The following is a 21,270-nucleotide window of genomic DNA, read 5'->3' as shown; positions in this document are numbered from 1 at the left end:
TGAACTTGTGTCCACTGCTAAACTGGTTCAGGGACTCTTGGGAAGTGGGACAAAACAGGGTTTAAATTGATTAAATTTATTGTATAGTTTGTATTAATTTATTGGACTATCTAAAAATAAATTAACCATCATCTGTCCTAAAATGAATCATGAGTTTTCTTTATTTAATGCAGTTGTAAACGCCTTCTTTTGGATTCTTGGAGATTAGCTTCATTCAAACTTAACATCCAAGACATAAAACAACAGTAGTTTAACAGTGAACCTTTAAACTTGAATACATTTATTTAATAGAACAAACACGAACAAGGTTGGGCCACTATTTTCAAAATGACACTAGATGGGATCATAAAGATATAAAATAAGAAATACCAGATAAATCATTCAAAATGGTTTGTTCCAGTTACCAGGTGTTTTCCAGCAGATTTTGGACAATCACAAAAGCAGCGATCTGGAATATTTGTTGTTACTGGCGTGAGTCAAAATAACGTAAAGCAAACATCTCTGGTTTTTCCTAGCGCACAACCTGCAGATGCTTTTTACATCAGTAGGTGGCAGCGTCGACCAAGACACTCATAACACTAGGACGTTTCATTCCACTGGTCGGTGATTCGTTAACAGTCCAAAGGGCTTGTCACTGATAGAAAATGTTCTCATTTTTCTCATATTTCTACTGGTTGTGGTTTTATGTGCCAAAGTTTTAAATATGTCTCTGAGATTTCAGCCTCCACCCCAAAGTTATAACATTCTGTTAGTGGAGGATGAATGTCAGAGGTTAATAACCTAAAACTTAAGCAAACAAACCAATAAACACCAATAAACAAACCAACTATATGGTTTAATAGAAGATACACATGGAATATGTCTCATGTACTTTGGCTGAACCAACCTTTCAGCTCTTATGGTGTTTCAAATAGTCTTTTCTGGATGTTTAGGCCAGATTCACAGACTGTACTTTCACTTTTTTGTATCCAACTGCAGTTAAGAGAAATGTGTAAAGCACAGGTCAAATCCAGGTTTAGGTCCAAAGGGTGTTACAACCAAGCCAAGAAGGAAGGAGAACCAAATGAAAAGTCTAAAATAGACAAATATTCCTTATTTGCTTCTAAATGAAAACCGTCCAGGAGCTCTGTGCCAAAACCTTAATCATCCAAATATTCCATGCGTGTTTAGGGGCAGCTAGGGGCTTCTGCTTTGAGGCATGATCACTTAAATCATTTCAAGTGTCATTGGGGAAGTTCAAAAGCCAACAAACGTGGGCCTGGTGCAGAAAGACTTATCTGGAGTGTCACCGCCCTGCTTCCTTCATACTTTCTTGCCTGCAGAGTTGAGCTGTCTGGCTTTGGGCCCCGTTCTCTCCAGACTCTGGTTGCTGTTGTGGCCGTCCCGCTCTTTGTCCAGCAGCGGCACACAGGTGCATCCCACAGATACAGAGATGTAGATCTCTGTGTAGGAGTAGCGGCCACCAACACAGGAGCCTGTTCTCTTCAGGATCACAGAGGGGGCGTAGACTGGAGTGCTGCGGTACTGGTCACTCTCGGCGCCGTACGGGCCGATCAGGCAGCCCTTACACAAGCAGTAGGCCTCAGGGACGTAGCGGGGATACCTGGCTGAGTTGTATGAGATCCTGCAGACATAAATTCAATAAACAGCAATTTTGCAGTTTATTATTTAGACTGAGTACAGCCTTCAAACATGAGATAATTACAGCATATTTGCAAACATTCTGTAGGAAAACACAGGCCTATATTTCACTTTCTGTTGAACTCAGCAATCCCCGGTTGTCACAGTGTTGTTTTTCTTAGACAAAGGCATTAATTATGTGGCTCACATGAATTTTATATTTTCCACTGCTGCAGCCACAACCTGTGATCCAGTAAGAGTCTAAAGGCACCTGAAGCCAGAAGAGATTCACTGCACTAAAACTAAACTGACCCAAACAGAAAAGAGCTGATTATCAGCTTCAGAACTAAAATCGACACCTGATAAGATGAACACACCATGTTTATCACTATTATAGTCAAACATGCTGCAGCAGAACAACATTTTACTTATTGGCATTTTTCAGCTTCGGAATTGTGATATTTTAATTTAGCCAGTCTGCCATTTCAAAGCTGTTCTGATCAGGAGACTCCTCAAAACATGTTCACCATCATAGTCAACATCACAGTTTTAACTTTTCACCGGGCACCTGCTCTCACCTGTAGGCCCAGGGGGAGATGCTGAGCAGGTTGATCGGGAGGCGGGTCTTGCTGTCGGCTGCGGACCTTGCGGTGCTCGGGCAGGTCAGGTTGAGCTTGTCCTGCGGCTCCAGCTGCAAGGCGTGATGGAAGGCGCTCAAGACTCCCACCGAGAGCCGCCCAAACATCTGCTCCAGGATCTCCTCCGGTAGGTCCAGGCAAGAACGGGTCCTGGTAGTCTTCTTCCTTACCCGGACCGCCCCGTCCGACCAGCCCAGCAGCAGCACAGCCAGGTGCAGCAGCACCAGCAGGACGCGCATACGACGCGACATCGCCGTGCGCTTCTTAGTGCGTGGTGCTAAAATACGTATCGCCCGAAAACAGGTTTCCCTGCGCACTATTTTTTCACCTTCGCTGCCTCTGACTTAAAACAGCACGTAGCCTATAAAAACAGACGTAACCGCTGGTAAGGAGGCAGGCTTTAGCGTTAACAGGTTACTTTCCCAATACTATACTCCGGTGACATGTCGGAAATGCTCTAAAACCAGCGGCAGGCGAACAGTCTCCGGCTCTGGCGTGGAAACCGAGGCACAGGCGCGTCGCCAGCGAATGTGCGGAAACATTCTGGCACAACACGTCCAGTGTTCCCTTGGAAATAGAAATGATCAGCGAGCTGCAATTTCTACACCTGCTGCTTCCTGACTAAAATAGAAAAATGCCACCAGGAGTGTTTTCCCCTTTGGCTTTTCTCAAGCGGTGCGTGCGTAAAACGGTCTGTGCGCACACAGTGTGATCCACGTTTCAGAACGAGTCGAGGCAGTGGCGATATTGTTCCGCCTTAAACGTCTGACTGAGGTAATGACAGACTCCAGCGTCCATGAGGGCAGCGGTGCGCTCCGCTGCAGGGTACTGGATTCAACCCAGTCCACTTAAACTGGAATCAACTCTGCTTCCACGCACATAAGTATTTTTAACATCAAAATGCACATTTTAATTTTTCTTTCCATTCCCTTCTTTGCTTAGCGAAAATTTATGTCATGAAAATGTATCTGAGGCAAAACAAATGTCGATAAAAGCCAATTAAAGCTTTCTTTAATACAGTTTTCCTTCCACTAAACCTTCAGTTTAATCTGCTGCCTTGTCAGGGAAGACTAAATAAATAAGACTGTCAGTAGGGATTATTTTCTAGAAAAACTCACAGACCATATGATTTGTGTTTATCTGATGGTTATTTTGCTCTGAACGAGGAATAGATAAAATGTGCTCTCATGTGATTAAATGAGCAAACAGGAAAAAAAATAAATATGCAACAGACAGTCGGAATAAATACAGAAATGTAGTGAAACAGAAATGGATGGATTCTGTAAGTTTGGAATATCCTGATGAATTTTCCTGACAGTTCCTACATGGAAACATACAGTGTAGTCAGAAATTTAAGGACACTTTGTTGTGTTTCATAGTGTTGGCTCTGTGCTCCATCACTGGATTAAAAATGAGAGGAAACCATTGCGCAGTCAAAACACAGACTTACAAATTTATCAAGTTTTGCCAAGTGTTTTAGCCAATTTACTCAGAAGAACAGTATGTTCAATAAGTCTGCAACTTTTTGAAACACTTGATCAGACTTGGGTTAAAACATGTTCACATGAAGGTTAAATGTCAGCACTTATCATATTCTGATGGGGTCATTTCAAAATTCATCGTGCCGGAGCACAGAGCTACAACAAAACTGTACAGCTCAAGTACAGACCACACTGTAACCAGCTTTCTAAAAATCTTTCTGATGTTCATCCCACATCTATTCAGTTATTTCTCTGCTAAATGGAAATGTACAAAGAATCAGGACGCCCATCTGCATAAAGGCACAGCTCACCCTCCGACAGAGGTAAAGACATCTCAATCCTAGACTCAGTGGACAAGGTGTCACTGGACCATTAGTATTTATCCAGTGAAATTGTTTGCATTTTTGCAGACTGGTTGAGTTTGTGAATGTTTTGGCTTCGTGGTGAAGCTTAGTGCTCTTGCCTTTCAAAGGTGACAAAAGAGAAAATGCTCTCCAGCTGGTGAAGCAGCTACTCTGGCAACAGGTCGTCTCCCAGCTCTTCATCTGCGAAGTCGTCGTCATCCACGCGCTTCTTGGCCCCCGTCTTTGGTCTCTCCATCTGAGGCCCCAGTGGGTCCACATAGGACACATCTACACATGAGAGGAACAGCCCCCCCCCGCCCCATGTAAAACCAGATTAATCATTTAAAAGATGAATTAAACGCATTGATTGTGTAGCTACTTTACAATTGTTTTCCATATGTAATTAAAAACCTACCAAAACACATAAACAAGAGGCAGATGAGTGACAAAAGAACATGTATGCTCATTGTGCCAGTAGTTTACTGTCATCAATGCTAACAGAAGATTAAAAATATAATAAATAAATACGCAAACATATGCAGCCAGGGACATCAAAACTGTGACTAAATTGTGTAACTATAATGTGTCTGCCACATAGCCTGAACCAGTTTTTACTTATTTAAAGGTGTTAAAGAAATTTCAAGGAAATCAATGTCCCCTCTTTATTACGTAAATTTATGCAGATGGTTGCACAGAAACACAAAGTAAGTTTCTACTTTACCATTTATCCAGTCTGTCTACAAAGTTAAATGCCAGCATGATGATGCAGTGTCTTGCATACTGTGTACCAGTGTAGAGGGACATTGAAAACCCATCTGGAGCACTTGTGGGACAGTAGTAGACCATGTAATACGACATATGGATTCTGCATGAACACTGGTCAAATTGTTTGATAACTAATGCATAAATAATGAGATTCTCGACTGACAAATCAAGGACAGTCGAGAACACAAAAGGAATGAGAAACTTGTGTTAATTTGAGTGCAGATGTGGACCGAGAATCAAAGCACGACTTCCTCACCTAGTTCTTTTGGGCTGCTGGCCTCATAGGGCTCATTGGACGCAGGAAGTGACCTCATCCTGGCGCTCAGACGCTCTCCTTTGGTGCTGCTGCTGCTGTGGCTACTGTCTGCACAAAACACACACACACACACACACTCTTCACCTTAGCAAACACACTGGAATATGACAGTTTTAAAGCATCAATCAGTATCAGAAACCCAGTTTTGATCAAATGTGGAGAAAACTGTGCTGTGCATTTGAATGTAGCCTGAATGTGACTCTGGAAAACTACTGGACATTTATTAACCCTTTTTTTTTAAATTAAAAAAAACAAACAAAAAAAACTATGTAAACAGAAGATAAGCAGTGTAATCACTCAGCATCAGATCACAGCGATCAACAGTTGCCAATCTTTAACCATTTTTAACCAAACTGAATAAACTCAAACTGAAAGTGTGTGTGTTTTTCCTGACATTCTGAAAAGTCAACACGATGGAGATGTGAGCTTTTCATTACACAGTGACAGTCTGTCTGCTGGGCTGGAGAGGCAACGTAGCTCTTACTGGAATCAACTCTTAGCGCCCCCCCCCAAAGCACCACACATCACACTCAAGCTGTTAATTTGAACAGATTTGACATTGAATCTTTAGAAAAAATGAAATATATAAAATGTGGAGGATGTGCCCAAAACTGTTCTGTTTACTATTTTCTTCACAAGATGGAATGAATTTATTGGAAAATGTGTGTGTTCAAGGCTCAGATGACTCAGACTGACAAAACGCTGTAGAGAGCTAAAGGACAGACATGATTACAGACAGCAGCAGCCCACATCTGGCTGCCAGGTAGCCTTGGGAACTGACGAGAGCAACAGCAGAAAAACAGGAAGGCGAAGGCACACTGATATTTCACCTTCACTCAGTCCCAAATACCTCACACAAGGCATCACAAACCGCTGGCAAAATTAGACCTTTACTGAAAAATACCACCTCTCCCCACCCCCTTTCATTTTTCTAGTCTGGAATGATCTCAGCAGGATTTCTTTACAAACTGGACAGCAGAAAAGATAATGTGACTGGTTGAAAGCCAGACTTAACACTAAACACATTTACTAGTTTCCACAAAAAATTGCAAAATGTAGATTTTATGTCCTGCCACAGCAAGAAAGGCAGTAATATTTCTGTATGGGATTGATCAAGATCTTGGTCAATATGATGAGTCAATTTTTTGGCTTTAAAACTCACTTTCTGCCTCAACCTTATTTGGATAACTTGGAAGATTACACAAGAAATACTAACAGCTACAGCTAACACAAACATATTAACACTGATACTAACACTACTTTAAAAAAAAAAACCAGTATGGTTGCAACTCTAGCCTATTTTAATTTGAGCAACTCTTCACCTTGACAGTCTGTTATCAGAGAGCTGCAAATTTGTGCAACACACACACGTGGAGTGCTGGAAATGTGGAGACTTTGCAGAACAGATGGAAAACTCTCAGGTGCCTACAAGGTTTTCTCAAATATCTGAAGGAACTTTGGGACATCCCTTCCTCCTCTGGGAGTCAGTGCAAACACCGACTGCAGTCGAACATCGCAGCAGCCTGTCAGAAGATTCTTGGACCCTGTTCAGGTGTTTTTACCATAACACTATACTTAAGATTCTTAACTTTGCTTACAGAAAAAGTCCCTCACTTGTGCAGTCTCAGTTTGCATTGCTTCACTCAGATGGCTTTAGACAGTAAAAGGATTTGCATTAACATCTCACGCAGTGGGTATAAATCCAGCAAAGGAAATGTTTTTATATGTTTTCCTACTGGAATCTGGCCCCTTAAAAGGAAACCCCACCAAAAAAACAAGTCAGACTGATGTTGCTGGGGTCAGAGGACAGCTCACTATTTTCACTTTTTAAACATTTTTACACATCTATCAACATTTGAAACATTTCTTAGGACATCAAGCATGTTAAACTACAAGTGAGAGAAGTACGATACTAGGCTACTTCTTCATAGCACAAAATGCCCTGTTGGATGCAGAGTTCATTTCACTAAGATAAACTGGTCAAGTCCTGAAAGTATGTATCTAAATTTTCAATGTGAAAATTCAATTCATGCATACTAAACCTGTAAATCAAGGTCTGCAGTAAGAGGAAACACAAATGTCTACAGCTTAGTAGGACAGGAAATAAAGAATAATCTAAATCAAAAACACCCCAAGGTCAAAGACTCAGTAAGGAAAAAACACAAATTCTCAGTTTCATTCTTGAGCAGTTTAAGCTGTAGATTCATCTCAGATGTTTGACATCTTTGTAGGTGGTAACAACTATGAAATGACTGACGTGAAAAAGTGGCCTCTCTGCACTTCTGTCCACTTGTTCATAAGATAGTTTGGCAACCGCAGGATCCAGCAGGTCTCGATTTATTATTTCTGAGGCACAGTCGTACATACCTCTCCCTGAGTCCAACAGAGGACTGGGTTGTTTGGCCTCAGACTGAGATACTGGGCAGCAGAGAGCAAACACAGTGAGAATACAGATGAAGACAGATGAGCCAGAGAAACAGACAAAAATAAACATTACAGAGCTGGCACAAAAAAAAGAGCACAGAGAGAAGAAACATGTCTGCTACGTGTAATGACAACCATGAAAACGTGTTTTACTGGTAATTTACATTCTTCCCTCTCTCACCTGCTTTCACATCCTCCGTTATGCCTTAAGAAAGTGAGAAAACGAGTCTGGGGTTTAGTTAAACAACCTGAAACTATCCAATTTTTTTAGTAACGACAGATATTGAAAAACTTCGGAACTGCTTGTATCAACAGATTCAGTTACAGCTCTGACATTACGAAACTGCTAGTCAATAAAACCATACAAATTTAGTTTCAAATCTAATTTATCATGACAAGGGAATAATGGAGGCTTTGAAAGGGTGGAGCAGATTTTATAGATGTATATAAAAATGATATCAAACTACATTACAGGACACTACAGACATTCAGCTGCATAGCAGAGCAAAGCTGGGCTGTGTTACTGTTTTTGGCAGCTCCCTGGTTTCTCTGGATCACATTTGAAATGTGCGGAGGAGCCAGCTTTCCAATGGCGAGAGTCAGTCTGGAGTATGAGTCTGTATTTGTAGTGAAGAGTGCTGAAACTGTGGAAGTTTGTCTTCTCTGGTGTCTGCTGCATCGTCAGGGCTGTGACTCCACTTTAACCATTATGCATTTCAACATGCTGGACTTACTTAAAATCATAAAGTCTCCAGTTCTAACTTCATCCTAAAATTAACATGCACTAGCAGCAGCTGGGCTATAACACACTGCAAAATTATTGCTACTATTACCCACAGTGCCCAATGGGCTAAAATCTACTTTTTCCATTCAATTAATTTTATACATATATAAATATTAACGCAACACCCTACTCGAACAATTAACTTCTATCTAAACGGTTAAAAAAAGTGACTACTTTGAAACGACTTCTATAAGGCCAGGTGATATTACATAAAATAAAAAGAAAGGATGCAGAGAAATCAGTGAACCCAGCCGGACTGTAAATCTGAGGCGTAGATGCGTACGATCTGTCACTGACCCCTTTGGGATTAGAGAAGGAATTTGGATGTGTAGCTACAACTTCCCAACAGTTTCTTTTCTGGCAGGACTTGTAAAGAATAGAACTACAGGCTTTTACTCTACTCTAGTTTTGTGTATAAAGGTATACCCATAATGCTGGCCTTCTTAGGAGAGATGAGGACAGGTGTGGAGATGCCTAATGACCAGCAGCATGTGTGAACAACAGATACAAGAAAGTAGTGAAATACATGGGGAAAGAAAGGACTGAAAATGAGGACAGGCTAAACAGTATTGCATACAGGCTTTGATTCTACTTTAAACCACCTGCATATAGATAAAATCACCTTACATGTGGGACATGTTTCAGTACTATTGCTGATATGATGCCAGTGCCACAACAATATACTACTAGGTAAAAACCTCTTTTTAAAATGTATCACACAACCAAATGTCTCTTCTTATAAACAAGCAGCCATATGCTAACATTACTATTAAATCCTGTTTGTAAATGTGCATTTAAAAGATTTAAATCAGAAAGTGAATCTGAGCAAGCACTCAGTTCCAGTGATTCATAGTTTCCCAACATTTGGATTAGGGATGTATTTGTACCAAAAATGAGGTTTGGAACACAAACATAGCCATGATAACAATATATACACTTATGCTGATTTTCTTCAGTGAAGTTCAGGCTTTCCCCTACAGGTTTATTTCGTCTGAAGATTCCGGTATGTGTTGATAAAGGTCTCAGGCCTAAAAACCATATGACGTGAAAACTGGACAATATGTCGCCCCATGTAGATGCAGGAAGAACCTTATATGTTACAGTGATTCTGGACTCACCAGCACTTCCTGCGCTGCCCTCTCTGCCTTCTCTCCGCCCTCTGCCACTGCCTTCCCGCCCCGACTTCACCCTCTGGAGGAAGAGAGAATGTATTAGAGGATTGGAGATTGTGGAAATTAAGATTAAACTGCAGGCAAGGAAATAAATGACTAATCTGAATTACAAATTGTGTTTAACTAGAAATTGAACTATCCAGTGAATATATGTATGGAATTTTTAGTCCATTTTTTCTTTTTTGTGCAGAGCCTGTTTAGTTTTTTTGCCCCTGATTTTATTCATTTCTCCACCGTGTGTGCTATAATTTCATTCAATTAGTACAATATTTGAAAAAGAAGCAGAGAAATTGAAATGAAAAACAAGTGGAATTTGACACTATAAAAATTTTGCATAAATGTCACATGCAAAGTTTTATATTTTCAGTTTGTGGGGAATAAACTAAACTGGGAGTCGGCTGTAAAAACACCACAGCAAAACACACATACAGGAATTACCATGGAAAACTAATACACAGAGCATAAAACAAAGCATCAGACAGGGCAGTTATTTTATTCTCTTCATATTATAGGTTTTGGTTTTAATCATTCTCATTTGTCACTTCTTACTCTATGCAGATTTATTATTAGGCCATTTGTTTTTTGCTGCCATTCAGTTTGGAGAACGTTGGGATTAGTGAGTCAACCCTCTGGCTCTGTCTGTCTCTCTGCAGGATTGTTTCTCTGGTTCAACGGCATCTCTAGGCTGATTTAAGAGCAGCTGGTTGTGATTTGACCAAGTCATCCTCCTCATCTGGTTCTGCTGAATATGTCCACAGGACCAAGGCTCACTCAGATGTTTCAGGTGACACTAAACAATGCAAGTAACCGCATGTACCATTAGACCTTTGAATAATTCTACGATCCCACAACAGTTTGAAATGGCCCTGCATTCTTGTCAGCCAGATGTTAAACAGCTCTTAGTGCCTGCTCTCCTCTCAGCAGGATTCGATTCATGGGAAATAAACCAAATAGAAAAACTGCTCTTTTTCAGGCATTTCTGAAGCTGCAGTGAGCACTGACCCTCGTCACGGCAAAAGGACACGGGTATGTTTTCAATCAGCAAGTTCTTGTCCAGCAACAGAATGCTGAAATCTGATTAATGAAACTATAAGAGGTATGTTAGTTATCATTCATTTATGCAACTGCATGATTTTAACATTATTCAGATGTACTTCTGTACTTATTATGAATATTAGATCATTTAAGTAGGCCTGCTTGAATAAGTAAATCTGAAGTCAACATACTAGAAGTGTTTCAAGTTAGAGTGAGAACTTAGAGCGAGTTAGAACTTCTGGTGCCCTTGGATCCCTAAATTGTAATCCTGAATATATGGTATATTTTCGGCAGAACTGTAACAACAGATCTACTGTCAAACACTGGACAGTTTGGTGACAGTGTCACTGGATTTTCTGTATATAGCTTCTTGAGTGCCACAGTTACCCAAGAAAGAGCTTGGAGACACCAAGTGATAATGACTATAAGGATTTTAAACTGCCTACAGACATTTAAAGTAAATGTGTGACAGCCAGGACGAAGATACCTGCTCTCTGATCTCCTTCATCTTCTCCACTTTCTTTAGCTTTGTGGCGTATTCTTGGACTTCTTTCAATCCCATGTCTGTGCACAGCCTCACCAAGAAACGCAGGCCTGCACAAAAACACAAAAGGTTTTGCATTCACATCAATGGATTATGTGCCGTTCATGAGCTCTATTGAAAACTGTAACAAAACAGGGTGAATTACATTCCACGTTTTCTGGAAATTTGCAGTGAATGTCTTTATATGTTTCCAGAGCTTTCTGGTAGTTTCCTGTGAAGAAAAAAAGAAAATTTTATTTAACTGGACTCTACTAGTTCACTCAGCAAAGAGACTGGTTAAATAACCATTACTCCTTCACACACTAACCTCCTCACAATCAGCAAAGATCATTTAATTTCACTAAATCAGAATCTGCTTTTATATAATACATTTCCGTATAAAAAGAGAATCAGCAGTTACATGCAATTTTACAATGAGAAGTTCTCACCACTTCTTCTGTAACAACTTGCGACCATTAGCCGCCACTTCACCTGTGTTGGTCTGAGAAAGACACCAGAAAAACATCTCAATATAAACACACAACCAGGAATGATAGAGATATACATATATATATAATTTATTAATTAGCTTCGAATGTGCTGTAAGTAGCAGCTACTTACTGTATAAGTGTGGCTCTTTCAAAGTACTGAATGGCTTTCTCACAGAACTGTGTCTCGATGTAGTAGGCCCCGAGCCACTCAATCACATCGATGTTAGAAGGGAAGTACCTGAAGGACTGGACACCAATACAGTCGAGCAACATCAGAGCACATTAATTAATCCATCAGTCCAAAGCCAAAAAAAAACATTTGTTCATTATGCTTCTTGTACCTCGTAGTAGTACTGGAAGGCCTGGGATTTGTCCCCCTCGCCATCATGGAGCTCTCCCAGTTTGGCCAGTGCATGGGGGTCGGTGGGAGTTACACTGATGACCTGCATCAACCACTCGATGGCCTGCTGGGGATCCTCGAGAAGCTCACAACTGAGACCAGTGAGTCAAAGACTGACAGGAGGCAGGTTTGATCCTCTATATCAGTACCTTCCCAGGAACATATTGTATACTCGGGTACAAGTATTTTAAGCAGCTAACCCACATATGTCAAACTACAGTTATCAGTAGGATACAGGTTGGCCAACTGGTACATGACTTGGGCACTGTTCCTCAGAATAGCATGGAGCTTCAGGAAGCAGTCCAGAGCCTCCTCCAGACGATTCAGTCGCTTATAAGCCAGACCTGGTACAAGCAGATAGGGGACAAAAACAGACAATCGGCCTATGGACTCTGGATCCATGGTGCTAATATGTAAAGCTGCTAAATGAGAGTGACGGCAAGTGATTGTTGCAGAGGTCGTTAGCAACCTTTTCTCACCGTCTGTTATTTAACAGTTTTATTACCCAGGTTGTAGAGGGCCTCAGTGCAGGAGGAATCATTCCTCAGGGCTTCTTTGTAGAACTCTGCAGCCTTTTCATAGTCCTGTTTGACAAACACTGTGTTGCCCTTGTTAATAAGTGCTGCTGGGTTGTAGCGATCAGCATTCATGGCGAGGTCAGCATATCTGTCAGCCTGGTCATAGTCCTTCTCCTGTAAAAGGTAGAAGATTAGATGGGATCCTCTACTGGTAGCAGTTAAAGGAAGCTGCGATTCTTTACAGCTTCAAACATCCACAACAGAAAGCATCCACTGCACTGAAGTGCACTTGAGCTCTTCAGCAATTTTATGTCGAGAATAATTCTCCAATTTATTACAGCATTAAGCTTCTAATCCTGCCTAACCTCTTTCCTTTATATGTGTGTGATCTAAGAGATTTTAATCAGTCAATAAGAGGATCTTACCAGGAAGTAGAGGAAAGACAGGTTGGTGGCTGCAGCGCTCTTCACTCTGCTGTCCTTCTTCTCAAATGTCTTCAAAGTTTCCACTGCCTGATAAGACATTGCAAAGAGATGTGAGGGTAACATTTGGCATGGGTTTTCCTCTGGTGCACGACCGTGTGTTTAATAATACTGAAACCTGAAGTGAAAGCCAGTTTATCCAGTATGTAACACACCTACAAACACGAGAGTGTTCAAGCCCTGTGAAAACCAAATCTTTAAATAGTTAAAGTACTAAAAAAGATTTTCCATCAGATCTTTGATTGTAAGTGTACTTTATACTGGGGAGGTTTTTCAGCATTATTAGTGTTGGCTTTCTAACAAAGCACCAGCTAGACTACAGCTGCAGGTTACACCACCACCGTGTGCAAAAAGTTTAACAGCACCACACACATGCACCACGTTAAACCTGTGAGCACAAGCTACTTCTAATGCTGTAAGTGGACAGTTTGGCGCTGCTCAGTTTCATCAGTGCTCTAGTGTTGGCCACAGGGCAGCTCCACTGGTGAAGCTGCAATTCCTGGGATATATTAGGAATATGTTACTGGTTAGTTGGCTTTCTGCACCCAGATTTTCCCTACTGGTCTGGTCTGATTTAATGGTTTCTCCTCTTCTGGCAGTGCAAAAACAACACAGCAGCACAAAAACATCACAGTCTAAATGTGAACATGGAAACAGAGGGCACACATACCTCAACCTTATGCATGCATATGGGAAGGAAACAAGACAAAAGCAGGAGAGAATGGAGGGCAATGAGAAGGGGAAAACTTGAGTCTGATGCTGTGCTGCTGAAACAACCTTAACTGGAAGAAACTGACATAAACCAGTAGCTGTACAGAAACACAAGGTTGTAAAAAAGAAAAGATGGGAAAAGAATATAAAAAGAACAACAAAGACCAGATCCTCCACACATTATATATATATTTAAAGGGAAACATCACTGTTTGAGACTAAATTCATATATGCAATTGCTACTATAACAGTATTTTCAAGCTCTAATGAGAACTTTTTCAGGTTTAGACGTCAAAACAATTACACAACTGAGTTTAACACCAAATAAATGTACAACAAATTAACATGTTCTAGGTCTGCAAGGTCAATCTGGATTATAGATACCTGGTATTTTACATTTACAAACACACATGAAATTATTGATTTGAAGGGTTGAATTTAAACCTCACAAGGTCTCAAATATTACATCTATTACAAAGTGGAAAATATTAGTAAGATCTGGCCCCGGATGTTGAGTTAGACAACTATGGCCTCTACCTAAGCAAATTATAAGGGATTACTTAGATGCCCTATATAATTTTACATTTCAGATTTGAGAACAAATATTAAGAGTGGCAGGTGGAGTTTATTGTTTACCTTCCTCTACTCCTATTGTGGTCCCTAACTGTCAAAGACCATGTCAAAACTGAGTAGCTTTATATTGTCCATCATGGTGGTGAGACAAACACACTCACCTGGTTGAAGTCCTTCTGCCTCAGGTAGGTGATGGCTTTATTTATCTCTAGATCGTTGGCAAGCTCCACATACTGAGAAGTCTTTACCATGTCAACACACCTACAAAACAAAGCAGCAACCATCCATGCACATCAAAACATATTTAAATTTTGTTCTCAAACAATTATTATCAAAATCCAATTTACTGTGAATGAGAAAATGACTAAAGCTGCTGTGCTAGTTTTAAAAATGCAGTTACATAGGTGTGGAGAGCAGCTGTGGAGGATGGCAGAAAGCATGAAGAGAGAATATCTAGACACCTTAATATACATTCACTCAAGCAGCAAGAGGCACTGGAAATTACGTAAGCAAAAGTCTCAACACTATTTTTTTTTTTTTCTTGTTTCTGGCACAGTCTCAGTAGCTAGTCTGGCATCCTGCTACCTCTTTTAGTGTCTTTGAAATGTGCAGAGGAAATCTTAAAAATTGCAGTTATTGTTGTTATATAGGCCTTTAAAGACACCTAACAATGAGAAACCCAGGCCAATTCTAAATCTGATTATGTTGCACTGAGAAAACCAAGACATTCAGTGATATTCCCCTAGTTTTGAATTTTACTCTGAAAACAGACAACTTTAACATCTGAAACAATAACACACATTTATGAAGATAATGCTTATTGATATGGCCAAAAAGTCTTTTTTTTTTAATCATCCTGAGTCTTTCACATCTATCAAATTAAACCCTCCAGTGAGCTGAAGTGCTCTTGTACTTAGTTCACCCTCTGGTGGTTCAATTTTAAGCTGAAAACAAGCACAAAAGTAACAAACCAGTCAAATCCAGTGGCAAAAGAAGTCTCTATAGCTGGAGCGATGAGCTTGGCTGCAGTCATGATGTACTTCTCAGCCAAAGTTTTTCTATGTACAATATTCACAGAGAAAACAGGACAAGAAGACAAGAAGAAATTAACTGTACAGAAGCACATACTGTCGACCCACAGCTAGGTGCTCTGCCCTTTAAACAAACAGCATCTGTATTCTCCAGAACAGCCAGGAAAAAGTTAAAACACCAAAACAAAAGATGAACTTATTTACGATCTATAACCTGACAACTCCACCTCAGTGCATGTAGGACAGCCGTGAGCTCTCACTTTGAACAGGACACATCATCACCAATCAGCAATTAAGAGAAAACCAATTCCACCTGTAAACCTCAGGGTAGGTCCTGAGTTTCCACACCCACACTCTGAACACAACACCCACAACCACCAGTTCTGCATAGGTAACAATGTCCAAATAAAATAAAAACTCACTGTTTCAACACTTTTGTAATAAATATTCAAGACATTTGAATGAGTTTAAATATGGGAGTCATGGTCTAATTGGAGTCAGTTAGACCATGTGGGACCAATTTGCTTAGTCTACTGAGAACATTTCTCTTAGAGACAGGAGTTTCAGGAGGTCTCCACTACATACCAAACTGTCTGTGATAACGGTTTTGTCTGGTGGGACGATGTGTGAAGCATTTCTACAAATGTTTTTGGTTTGTTTGGAACAATGACTGGAATCACTGACAAACAGAAGTGAGTTAGATTGTGTACGTGGAAGTGAAAGTAGCAGACCTGCTCTGAGCTTTGCTGGTGCAGCTGTTTTTTTGTTGACCAGTGATCATGTGTCCTTTATAAAGAGAGGATTCAATGCTTCCAGAGAGAAAAGCTTCATGCTGAAATGTAGAAGCAGATTTTTCACCCTGTTGATTGTAAATAAATTCAGCCACAACATTAATACATGAGGTTTTGTTGTTTTTAAGTAGGAAGTGCCACTATTTTTCTTCTTTGTTCTGGAAAATGTAAATTAACAGTAAGATTCATAAGACAAATGTATTGTGTGCTAGTGTTGAGAAAATCACGTCGATGGTTGCATAGCGGTGACGATCATATTTTGCTGTAGAAAAGTGTGTTTGTGTCATGTCAGATTTTTCTTACAGTTCTCTCTCCATCTGGTGAAGCTTGTCATTTTTTATGGCCTCGATGACCATATTTGAGCTGGCATCATCCTGAAAAAGGCAACAGGACAAGGATTCAAAGGAGGCAAAATAAAACTGGACAAGGTAAATGGGAATTTTTCTGCCATCAATGTAGAATGGGGATATTTAAGTAATAAAGCAGCAATCTCAGCAAATCAGCATCCGTGTTGAAGACTGCGTGATGACCTGAAGGTGAACCATAGTTTTTGTTTGTTGAGTTGCGAAAGTCTTGTTAAAAAGATTATACAATAATTGAGAGGACCCTCTAGAAAAACAATTGCTCTAGAAAAACAATTGGGTCATGAAGGTTTTTTTTTTAAATTTCCACATTGGAAAAAATTGGTCCATTTGACTGAAAGACAGAAATCAATCACTCAAATAATCTTTCCATCCAAAGACAAAAAATGCCATATTTGCAGCATCTACAATGAGGAGATTTACTGTAGAGATTTTGGAATGTAAATCAAAAGAAATGTGATTGTGTGACAGACAATTCAAACTTCACTGTACTTTCCACACAGTTTGATTGATCAGTATGGGTCAAAAGCACCTCGGGTCAATATTTTATTAGCAATAAAGAAAATAGACATTTACACATTCATACATTCAGAGATAAATGACAGATGTGTTTATTGGATTTTATAAGTTTGTGTGTGTATACATAAAACTCACGTTAGATGGGATGTACTTGTCTTCATCATCGATGCCCAGAGGGACTGAAATGAGCTTCTGAAAGGCCTTCTTCATCCTCTCTCTATCACCAATGGCGTAGTAGCACAGGATGAGGTTGAAGCCTGTCTTGATGTTGGGGCTCTCACTCATGATGTGTTCGAAAGACGTTATAGCATCTGAGTACTGGCCCATGCGGACAAACACCACGCCAATGTTCTGCATGATCTTGATTCTCATTTCCTTGTGCACGTTGGAGATCTGATCCAATGCCATTCGGTAAAACTTAATTGCTTTTGGGTAGTTTTTCTGTTTGAAGTAGATGTTGGCCATGTTGACCTTTAGACGGCCTGAAGCATGTGTAGTACAACAGATACAACAAAAAATATATACAAGTCAAATTGTTTGCCAAGAGTCAGTCATGTCACAGTGATCTGGGATTACACTTCATAAAACACTAAAAATAATAGTGGGTTTTATCTTTTGTTAGCGTGCTCAAATTAGATGCTTGCTATTTCAGAATTGTTCTTGTTTTCCAGTGTTTCCTATTCTCATCTATGTATTGCAGTTTACAAGACAATATAAATATATATGGTTACAGCCATAAATTAATTAAAACACACAAGTTTTCCCACATTCTTACATCTAGATTGACTGAAGCAGAGAGGTCTGCTCACCTGCATTACTGAACATCTTGTTCTTTACAATGACCTGGTAGCTGTTCAGGGCCTCTGGGTACATTTCATTGTTTGCATACTGGTTGGCAAGGTTGAGCAAAACCTGGTAATGACAGAAACATTCAATATTTCTAAATAAAATCTAAAAATACAAGCGCTGAAGTGAGAAATGTCATACTGCCAATGTTTCATTTGTCTTCTGTTCACTGCCTCAAAAGCTAAACATGTTTCCTGCTAACAGGGGAACAGCTCCTACCAGATATGCCTTGTCCTTTATTGTGTCTCCCTATGACAATAAAATACAGAAAACACTTAATGTGAAAACAACCAGAATTTGGACTATCCTCTAAATATTGTAGGATTTCATCCACAGCATAATATTTCAAGCACTACAGCTCAATCATGTTTCAGTGTCCCACAGCATTTAACAGTAACAGCTTCTCCAACAAATACACTACAGTGCAGTGCAGCTACTAAACTAGTTAAACAGCAGCTTACATGGGAACTCAAAGAAAAACACTTGCTCTGTAATCTGTTACTAAACTCTGGAAAATATGGGAAATCACTAGTTGAAAAAGAATATTGGTTGAACGATAAAGAAAAAAGGAAGGAGGAGAGGTGAATACTCCATTATCAAAATACCAAATATCTCCTGAAATACAGAAAAAAAAACAATAGGCATTTTCACTCAGTAATTCATAAAAGGTGGGATTAAATGGTAAGTTCCCCTAATGTGGTAATTAAAGTTCTCTAAAACTCATTTCCTGCATGAACAGCCACTGCAAAACATCAAATGCACTTACTGAGTAAGTCAGGTCTAAATTGATGTGGTCTGCATTGCCAGACTGTTCCCTCTGTCTCACCAGTGCTCTTTCCTTCCTCCCAGCCTCTTTGGCTTTTTCAAGAGCCTGTACACATACAGAACATACAAACAGACATGCACATGGCCACACAAAGACACAACCATGGAATCACAGGTCTGCGGTAGCAACAGCAACGTCTTTGTCCAAAAAAACAACAAAACTCAGTCATTACTACTAAACAGTGTGTGAAGAAACAGTAGAGTCTGACCAGCTGTAAAGCTCCCATGCTCTGTGCCATGCAGCTTTCTTCTATCAGGTCATTCACTTTTTTCTCCAGGATCTTGATCTTCTCCTCAGGCCTGCAAGCCCATAAAGAAATAAAATATGTGTTATTGTTTCTTGACAGTACAACTACTACTCCATCTACTGCACTAAACAACTCTGTTTTATTAATAACTACATATTTAAAGAGTGACAAAAATCCCTTCACTCTGTACTACTACTAAGAGTAAACGCTGAGTTTAGATGATGTAGGGATAATATTTAAAAAAAAAAAAAAAAAAAACATTGAAAAGGAAAAATCAGAATGACTTACGTGTCCTCATTCTTTGCTTCAAGTGGAGGAGCGGGGCCTCTGGACTGCCCCAGAGGGTCAAAGGTTGAGCCTAAAAGCCCAACATAAGAATTGTTTAGACAGCTGTACAGTGTCCCTATATGTAATGTAACTGATGACTAATACTAACATAATTTCTTTTTTTTTTTTCTTCTTTTTTCTAAAAAACACTAGCAAAAAATAGCTCCATGTTGACATCATTTTTACAACTATATCAATTTTATAAGAATAATTTTCACAGTGCAAGTACAACAAGAATGAGCAGCCACAGTTTACAACCCACAGAATCACAAGCTAAACCCTGGGCACACCAACACTGACTGGATCACTTAAATGTCTATAATAGACATTTCATGTTTGTGACTCACCACGGGCCAAGGATGACGTATAACCTGCTGCTCTGACAGCAGTCATTGGTCGGGCTGCTCCATCCTGTGACGTTTAAAAAAATGCAAAAGAAAACACAAAAATAAAACAAACTATAGTGAATGTTCACTTCATATGCTTCAATTGCAAACAGAAATAAGCTGAGTGGCATATGAGGCTGTTGTTGAACGATACTGACTTGCTGCAAACATACAAAGGTTTGTACAAATGCCACTAAAACCTACAAGAAAATATAGATAGATCAAATAAAAATCACTAGATATTAAGTACGGACTAACTAAGATTAAATACTATGGATATAATACATAATAGAAACTATGAGTGGTCAAGCCCTCTCACCAGCATTGCTCCAGTCATGGGTCTGCCCATTGAAGAGGCCATAGGGATCCGTGACTGGACATGACAAGTGAAAGACAGTTGAGAATGATTTCAATTTTACCTGAAAATATCCTTTTACATGAAAATACGAGTTTAATACATGTGCTTTAATAAAAGTGTATATTTGACTTAACGCTACTCTTCATTGGTATCTTGATTTTGTTTAATACATTTTCAACACACAATTCATAGTTTGCACAAGGTATGTGTGAAACAGAATGCTATTTTGAAGTACTGATTTTTTTTTTAAAAAGTCTCCTTTTCAGCAGTATTACCTAAGCATGTTTTCAGGTTTTGTAACCAAAAATTGTAAAAAATCGATTGCACTTACTCCAAAAGAAGAAGCAAGAGGCCTAGATCCAATGGCAGTGCCAGGAAATTTGGCAGTCATCTGGAACATTGCAGATATTACAGTATTATCAAGTAAATACAACCTCACGTTACCACTTTGTCCCTCTCTACAGGGCCATTACAGATACTTACTGGGGGTCTTCTTCCATGGCTTGTCCTTACTGCTTGCTGGAAGCCCGCATCATTCTCCAGCTCCTTGAAATTTGTCAGTAATTAGCTAGTTTTTATCCTTTACACACCAATTGTCCAATGCAAAATTAACATTAAACCTGCACAATAAATTAATCATTTCAAATAATTTAATGTTTCTAGCTCAGACGGTAACATTATATAGCATTATTTGTATCACTGTTAGCTGTGGTTTTAGTGCAAACGACTTTAAGGGCCTGAATTTCTCTTTTAATAAAGTTTATCTCATCGTCTCATTTAAATAACGTTAGCTGCCAGAGTCGGAGCTAACTAGCTAATATGGCATAGCTTAAGTGCTAACTCACCTCGGAGTCAAATGTTGGATTATAGTCGTTGTAGCCCGAATAAAGATCATCCTCTTCTACAGCTAAATGCACATGTTCCATTTCTTCTTCTCAAAAGAGGTGGCGCAATGAAATATGAAATGAAAAGCTACCCGTTACACCTGTGAGCAAAATAGTTTGTTGTCGTTTAAGGGACTCAATCCCACAATCCAGGGCGGCATGGGCGGGAAGTTCACTTTTCAGGGCTTTGATTGGTTACTCGTGGGTCAATCATTATTAAGCTGTAACACAATTGGTCGAAACTGATTTTACACGTTGCTAGGATACAAGTGTATGCTCTCCGCATAATCGTTTTCGTTTACTAAACTGTTTCTTCTAAATTAGTCTCACAAGATTTATTTAGAACTTAATAAGTATTAGCAACTTTTTGTTAAATGTGGTTCGTGTCTTCTTCTTTTTAGCGGTGAAAAACGCTT

At 39.6% G+C, this 21,270-nt stretch overlaps 2 protein-coding genes across 3 annotated transcripts; both read right to left on the bottom strand.

The window, feature by feature from the left end:
* Nucleotides 1-143: 143 nt before the first annotated feature.
* On the bottom strand, nucleotides 144-2,535 carry il17d (interleukin 17d). The gene is made up of 2 exons (XM_026295110.2): nucleotides 2,199-2,535; nucleotides 144-1,624 (listed from the first exon to the last, which is right to left on the bottom strand). Exons 1-2 carry the CDS (start codon nucleotides 2,507-2,509, stop codon nucleotides 1,303-1,305), a joined length of 633 nt encoding a protein of 210 aa, XP_026150895.1. The 5' UTR covers nucleotides 2,510-2,535; the 3' UTR covers nucleotides 144-1,302.
* Nucleotides 2,536-2,594: 59 nt separating this feature from the next.
* Nucleotides 2,595-20,992, bottom strand: ift88 (intraflagellar transport 88 homolog). 2 transcript variants are annotated; one of them, XM_026295104.1, is made up of 25 exons: nucleotides 20,816-20,992; nucleotides 20,454-20,516; nucleotides 20,302-20,361; nucleotides 19,932-19,985; nucleotides 19,574-19,637; nucleotides 19,188-19,257; nucleotides 18,861-18,951; nucleotides 18,593-18,697; nucleotides 17,790-17,892; nucleotides 17,116-17,462; nucleotides 16,403-16,473; nucleotides 15,249-15,335; nucleotides 14,439-14,538; nucleotides 12,937-13,023; nucleotides 12,499-12,685; nucleotides 12,229-12,337; nucleotides 11,935-12,085; nucleotides 11,724-11,839; nucleotides 11,552-11,604; nucleotides 11,269-11,334; nucleotides 11,067-11,173; nucleotides 9,491-9,563; nucleotides 7,532-7,582; nucleotides 5,105-5,212; nucleotides 2,595-4,371 (listed from the first exon to the last, which is right to left on the bottom strand). In XM_026295104.1, the coding sequence occupies exons 1-25, from the start codon at nucleotides 20,894-20,896 to the stop codon at nucleotides 4,250-4,252; spliced, it is 2,526 nt and encodes an 841-aa protein (XP_026150889.1). In that variant the 5' UTR covers nucleotides 20,897-20,992; the 3' UTR covers nucleotides 2,595-4,249. The 2 variants fall into 2 exon arrangements, with proteins under 2 accessions (XP_026150889.1, XP_026150890.1); XM_026295105.1 differs by lacking the exon at nucleotides 7,532-7,582.
* Between the last annotated feature and the right edge of the window lie 278 nt (nucleotides 20,993-21,270).

This window comes from Mastacembelus armatus, chromosome 21 (genome assembly GCF_900324485.2).
Source record: "Mastacembelus armatus chromosome 21, fMasArm1.2, whole genome shotgun sequence".
In the NCBI taxonomy this organism is placed as follows: Eukaryota; Metazoa; Chordata; class Actinopteri; order Synbranchiformes; family Mastacembelidae; genus Mastacembelus; species Mastacembelus armatus.
The sequence above is the reverse complement of the archived record's forward strand: the minus strand, read 5'-3'. Positions and strand labels throughout refer to the sequence as shown.